Raw genomic sequence first — 7028 nt, forward strand, 5'->3', positions numbered from 1 at the left:
GTTTGTTGCCGCGGCATATAGGGAATGAACCTATTTGCCTTGGAAAATATTTCATATTTTTTAAGAAAACGGCAAATTGTGAGGGGTTTGCTCCCGTCACAAGTTGGGCGCGGCATGATTGCTTCCGCAGTGTTTGACTTATGTGGGGGTTTGCCCCCGTCGTCAATGTGAAGCGGCACGTTTGTTGCCGCGGCATATAGGGAATGAACCTATTTGCCTTAGATAATTTAGACGCTCGTGTTTTCGGGAACAGTTTTCACAATTTAATAGGTGATCAGCCTATGTTTATGCTAATCTGGGCCACTTCTTAGGCTTCAAACAATTAGGCTTGTAAATGTTGTGCTAATCTGGGGCCACTTCTTAGGCCCTTTATTCGATTAGGCTTTTTGCATTCATATGTTAGATAAGTTATTGTAGAGTAATAAATAGGACGAAACGAGAGTAGTATTATTTATACTTTGTAAGGCAAATTTAGCCGGTTACAGGAGAGACTACTACTCCATTAGGACCATTAGCGGCCGTTGTCTAGACCACATATTCTTTCATAAAAGATAGTCAGAATACACCCTAAAAAAAAGTATTTTTTGAGATTGTCTACATTCCACGTGCGTAGAATTGGCCGGCCCTGCATGTCCTGAATGCGATAGGTTCCATCTCTGACCTCGTCATAAATCTCATAGGGTCCCTCCCAAGTGGGCGTCAGTTTACCCTGTTCATTGGCTCGTCCCACAGACTCCATCTTTCGGAGAACAAAGTCTCCTACCTTGAGCACTCTTTTAGAGACTTTCTTGTTGTATTCCCTCGCCATCCTTATCTTGTACAGCTGTTGCCTCAATGCTGCATTTCCTCTTACTTCAGGTAAAAAGTCAAGGGCCAACTTCATCATTTCCCAGTTGGCATCCTCGTCATATAGCATGACTCTTAGTGTAGGTTCACACATTTCTATGGGCAACACGGCCTCAGTACCATAGGCTAGCAGGAATGGGGTTTCGCCGGTTGAGTTTTTGGCCGTGGTGCGGATGGACCACAAGACGTTTGGCAGCTCATCAGCCCATAGACCCTTGGCCTCATCTAGTTTCTTCTTTATCCCCTCGGAGATAATCTTGTTAAACGCTTCGACTTGGCCATTGGCTTGAGGTCGTCCCACTGAGGCAAAACAGCTGTGTATGCCGTGATCTGCTAACCACTCCTTCAGCTTAGGCGTCTCAAACTGAGGCCCATTATCAAAGACGATAGCTTGTGGTATTCCGAAGCGAGTCATGATATTTTTCCAAATAAACGCCCTCACATCACTTGTCTTTATGTTCTTGAGAGCTTCTGCTTCAACCCACTTGGTGAAGTAATCAACAACAACTATCACATAGCGCCGGCCTCCAGGGGCCGCTGTATATGGCCCTAACAGGTCCATCCCCCACTTGGCAAACGGAATGGGACTCATAATAGGAGTAAGTGGGTGGGCCGGCCTGTGGATGAGATGAGCAAACCGTTGGCACTTGTCACATTTTTGCACCATGGCTAGGGCGTCTTCTATCAAAGTGGGCCAATAATAACCAGTTCGCAAAGCTTTCTCTGCCAGGGCTCGTCCTCCAATGTGGGAGCTACATAATCCTTGCAATTGGTGCAAATCGTCTAGAATTTCCTTTCCTTTCTCAAGAGTGACGCACCGCAGGAGAGGTCTAGAAAATGACTTTTTGTACAAAACTCCATTCCACCATATAAACCAAGAACTCTTCTTTTGTATTTTGGCGGCCAGACTTGAATCGTCCGGAAGCGTACCGTCCATTTTGTAAGCAATGATAGGTTCCATCCATGTTGACGATCGATCCAGGACAACTACTATAGGAGCGCACAATTCCTGCTCAATACTTCGCTTATCCTTTACTTCCCAAAACACGTGACGCGGAGTATCACAAGAAGCTGAGCTAGCTAGTTTCGACAGGGCATCGGCCTGATTGTTCTCCGTTCTGGGAATCTGCTTAGCTTCGAAGCTCTTTAGATGTTCTACTTCTTGATGCACAGCTTGCATATATTTGATCATGTTAGGGTCCCTTGCCTCATAGTCCCCACTGAGGCAAAACAACTGTGTATGCCGTGATCTGCTAACCACTCCTTCAGCTTAGGCGTCTCAAACTGAGGCCCATTATCAAAGACGATAGCTTGTGGTATTCCGAAGCGAGTCATGATATTTTTCCAAATAAACGCCCTCACATCACTTGTCTTTATGTTCTTGAGAGCTTCTGCTTCAACCCACTTGGTGAAGTAATCAACAACAACTATCACATAGCGCCGACCTCCAGGGGCCGCTGTATATGGCCCTAACAGGTCCATCCCCCACTTGGCAAACGGAATGGGACTCATAATAGGAGTAAGTGGGTGGGCCGGCCTGTGGATGAGATGAGAAAACCGTTGGCACTTGTCACATTTTTGCACCATGGCTAGGGCGTCTTCTCTCAAAGTGGGCCAATAATAACCAGTTCGCAAAGCTTTCTCTGCCAGGGCTCGTCCTCCAATGTGGGAGCTACATAATCCTTGCAATTGGTGCAAATCGTCTAGAATTTCCTTTCCTTTCTCAAGAGTGACGCACCGCAGGAGAGGTCTAGAAAATGACTTTTTGTACAAAACTCCATTCCGCCATTCAAACCAAGAACTCTTCTTTTGTATTTTGGCGGCCAGACTTGAATCGTCCGGAAGCGTACCGTCCATTTTGTAAGTAATGATAGGTTCCATCCATGTTGACGACCGATCCAGGACAGCTACTATAGGAGCGCACAATTCCTGCTCAATACTTCGCTTATCCTTTACTTCCCAAAACACGTGACGCGGAGTATCACAGGAAGCCGAGCTAGCTAGTTTCGACAGGGCATCGGCCTGATTGTTCTCCGTTCTGGGAATCTGCTTAGCTTCGAAGCTCTTTAGATGTTCTACTTCTTGATGCACAGCTTGCATATATTTGATCATGTTAGGGTCCCTTGCCTCATAGTCCCCATTTACTTGGCTCACAATGAGCTGAGAGTCGGAGAAAGCAAGTATCTCTTGAGCTCCAGCGGCTTTGCACATTTTTATACCGGCTAATAAAGCCTCATATTCTGCTTCATTGTTGGAAGTTTGGAAGTTGAATCTCATGGCATACTCAAACTTGTCTCCTTCAGGAGACTGACATATTATGCCGGCTCCAACCCGTTCTGGGTTGACGAGCCATCTACATAGACTGTCCAGCGAGTCGTCACATTCTTTTCAAAATTCGGCCTCGTCATCTCTGCAATGAAATCTGCAAATGCTTGTCCCTTGATAGCTTTTCGAGGCTCATATGAGATATAGAATGCATTTAGCTCAATTGCCCATTTCAGCATTCGTCCGGCAGCGTCTAGCTTAGTAAGAGGTTGTTTCAAAGGCTGGTCTGTGTATACCACTAGTTTGTGTGCCAGAAAATAAGGGCGCAGCTTCTTGCTGGCCATAAACAGCGCAAGTGCGAACTTCTCAATTGGAGAATATCTTAATTCAGCGTTTTGCAGGACATGGCTCACAAAATAGACGGGGAGTTGCACTCCTTCCCTTTCAGTCAGCAAGACAACACTCAAGGACCACTCGGAAATGGCCAAATATGCATATAAAGTTTCCCCCTGAAGAGGACTGACAAGCCGAGGTAAGCTGTGGAGGTGTTCCTTTAATCGGACGAAGGCAGTTTCTGCCGCCTCAGTCCATTCAAATTTGCTCTTTTTCTTGATTGTGCCAAAGAAGTAATAACACTTGTCACCTGCCCTTGATAAGAACCGCCCCAGGGCTGCTAGACATCCCGTCAGGCGTTGGACTTCCTTGACTGATTTTGGCGATGTCATGTCTATTACTGCTTGTACTTTATCAGGATTGGCCTCGATTCCCCTTTCATCAATGAGGAATCCCAAGAACTTTCCAGCCGTCACCCCAAAAACACACTTCTTTGGATTCAACCTCATCTGGTATTTTCGGAGCGTTTCAAAAGTTTCTCTTAGGTCAGCCAAGTGTTCTTCACGTTGCTTGCTTTTTACTATCATATCATCAATGTAGGCTTCGATATTGCGCCCTAACTGACCAGAGAAGACAGTGTTGACCAGACGTTGAAATGTGGCCGGCGTATTCTTTAAGCCAAACGACATCACTTTGTAACAGTACAGGCCTTGCTCAGTAACAAATGACGTTTTCTCTTGATCATCTGGCCACAAGGGAATTTGGTGAAAGCTCGAGTATGCGTCCATGAAGGACATCAAAGCATGACCTGCCGTTGAATCTACCAGCCGGTCTATCTTGGGCAAAGGGAAGTTGTCTTTTGGGCAAGCCTTGTTTAAATCTGTATAATCCACACACATTCTCCAGGATTTGTTGGGTTTTGGTACCAACACTACATTTGCCAGCCAATCTGGATATTGACTTGGCCGAATGAACCCAGCCTCTAACAACTTCTGAACTTCTTCAGTTGCGGCTTTGTTTCTTGCTTCCCCGTGATTTCTCTTCTTCTGACGAATAGGTTTTAAAGACTCATCTACATTGAGTTTGTGGACGGCTATGCTTGGATCGATGCCCGGCATTTCTTCCACAGCAAAAGCAAAAATGTCCTGGAATTCTCTCAGGAGAGTGACCAAATGTGCCCCAAGCTGGTTGTCACGAGAGACCCGTACTGGCACCGTCCTATCTGGACGTGTTTCATCGAGGATGATTTCATAATGTCCACCAACCGGCTCAGGTCGTCTGGCTTCCATGTGCGCCGTGGCAATGGTGAAGGTTTCTTTCTTGACTTTCTCCTCTATCTCATCTAGCTTTCTTTTAGAGCTTGTTCGTGCTTCGTCAGTTTTTCCCCAAGCCTCGGGGCTTAGCGTAGTGAGATAACAGTCTCTTGCTAGCTGTTGATCAACATGAATAGTGCCGACCTGGCCTTTATCGCAAACATATTTCATAAGCATAAGATGAGTGACGACCACCGCTTTGGCCTGGTTTAAAGTTGGACGCCCCAATATGATATTATAGGCTGTGAGTTCTTTCACAATTAGAAATTGGACGTTCAAGTTCTTGCTATGATGCCGACCTCCCACTCGTAGGGGCAAAGTGATTATCCCTTGGGGATGAATTATGCCGCCTCCGAATCCAATGATCGGGTAATGTATCTTTTCAATGGTCTTGGGGTCATGTTCAAGACGATTTAGACAAGCTGTGCTGTAATGTTAGACGAACTCCCCGTATCTACTAATATACGCCTTACTTTGAGGTTTTCTACCTTCAATTCAATAACCAGGGGATCGTCGTGTGGAGTGGCGATCTTGCCCCTGTCTGATTCACAAATCTCCACTTTAGGGAAGTGGTCCATTGGGGCTTTTCCAGACAACATGACCTGCCCCAATCGGCTTGCATAGTCCTTTTGACCTCTCATTGTAGGGCCACCAGCGGCCAGACCCCCAGAAATGACGGCCACAATTTCTGGATCAGTATCATTGTCGTCACGGCGGTATGACGGTGACTTGCTTTTCTTGTAGAATTTCTTACCACTTCCTCCTGCACTTGAACTGAGATATGACTTCAAGAATCCCTTTGCGGCTAACCCATCAAGATCCCTCCGCAAACTCTTGCAATCTTTTGTTTCGTGTCCTACATCACAGTGGAACTTACAGTAAAGAGAGCTGTCCCTAGTTTCCACCGGCGACTTCATGGGGAACGGACGATCAATCTCATATCTATCACTAACATCCAGCAGTATTGTGTACAAGTCAGTGTTGTACTCGAATCTTTCTTTTATCATAGGGACGTCCTCTCTTCAGTCCTTGAGACTGAGTTGTCTGATAACCTTTCTTTTCAATGGTTCATGTCCCATTCGGACGGCTGGTCTTTTTATCCGATTTGTCCTTTCGCTGCGGATGGTCAGTGGTCTCTGTTCCCTTAGACTCTTTAGGGACGGAGCAGATTTCAGTGGCATGAATGAAGGACTCGGCCTCATCTAGAGCGTCGGCCATAGTTCTAACACTTTTCTTAACCAGGTCGAACTTAAAGGACCCCTTCTTAAGTCCCCTGAAGAAATTATCAAAGGCTACACCGTCAGGTAAGTCTGGAATCTGCCCAGACTCCAAGTTGAAACGTCGAACATAGCTTCGCAAGGACTCATCTTTCCCTTGCTGTATTCGGCCCAAATGCATGCTCGTCTTCTTCTCCTCTTTATAAGCCATAAATCTTGCAGAAAACAACATCTCTAATTCCGCATAAGTATTGATCGTTCCCGCGGGCAACTTCTCGAACCATTTTGTGAAGGAAATGATGCCCTTGGTCCAAGTATGCATTCTATGTTAAGTCTAATAAGTGCGGTTCAATATTAATTAACAAGTTAATAATTCAGTGAGATCAAGTGAGCTGAATGCCTAGCTAGAGGCCGCTTCAGTTCAAGTGGAATTAATGATATTAATCCACAGCTTACTCTTGACTGAACCCGTAGGGTCACACAAATAGTACGTAAACGGATCAAGTATTTAATGGCATTAAATACTCTATCTATGGATATTCGGAATCGACGGATCTTGGTTTCAGTGGGAGCTGAGATCGTCACAAGCAAGAAATGAATACTCCGGAAACGATGATATTGCCGGAAACGGAAATATGGATCGTATCGGAAATATAAATATTATCCAAGTCGTAGATGTTGCCGGAAACGGAAACATGGTACGTATCGGAAAATATTATCGGAAATGGAAATATTGCCGGAATCGGAAATATTGCCGGAAACGGAAATATTGTCAGAATCGAAAATATTATCGGAATCGGAAAATAATTCCGGAAACGGAAATATTAAATATTTGTTCGAAACGGAAATTGATTCCGGAATCGGAAATATTAAATATTGTTCGTATCGGAAATGAATTCCGGAACCGGGAATTTAATCGGAAGCGTATCGTACGAATAAGCATCGGACGAGGCCTGCCTGACGAGGGCCCAGCACGAAGCCAGGACATCGCCCAGGAAGCCAAGCGCGCCACACGAACAGCCAAGGCCACGCCAGGCCCAGCGCAAGGCCAGGC

General features: G+C 45.6%; 2 protein-coding genes across 2 annotated transcripts; both read right to left on the bottom strand.

The window, feature by feature from the left end:
* Nucleotides 1–5170: 5170 nt before the first annotated feature.
* LOC130471603 (uncharacterized) lies at nt 5171–5764 on the bottom strand. The gene has a single exon (XM_056841836.1). The coding sequence runs from the start codon at nt 5762–5764 to the stop codon at nt 5171–5173; it is 594 nt and encodes a 197-aa protein (XP_056697814.1).
* Nucleotides 5765–5825: 61 nt separating this feature from the next.
* Nucleotides 5826–6206, bottom strand: LOC130471604 (uncharacterized). The gene has a single exon (XM_056841837.1). The coding sequence runs from the start codon at nt 6204–6206 to the stop codon at nt 5826–5828; it is 381 nt and encodes a 126-aa protein (XP_056697815.1).
* Between the last annotated feature and the right edge of the window lie 822 nt (nt 6207–7028).

Source organism: Spinacia oleracea, chromosome 4, assembly GCF_020520425.1.
Source record: "Spinacia oleracea cultivar Varoflay chromosome 4, BTI_SOV_V1, whole genome shotgun sequence".
Taxonomy (NCBI): Eukaryota; Viridiplantae; Streptophyta; class Magnoliopsida; order Caryophyllales; family Amaranthaceae; genus Spinacia; species Spinacia oleracea.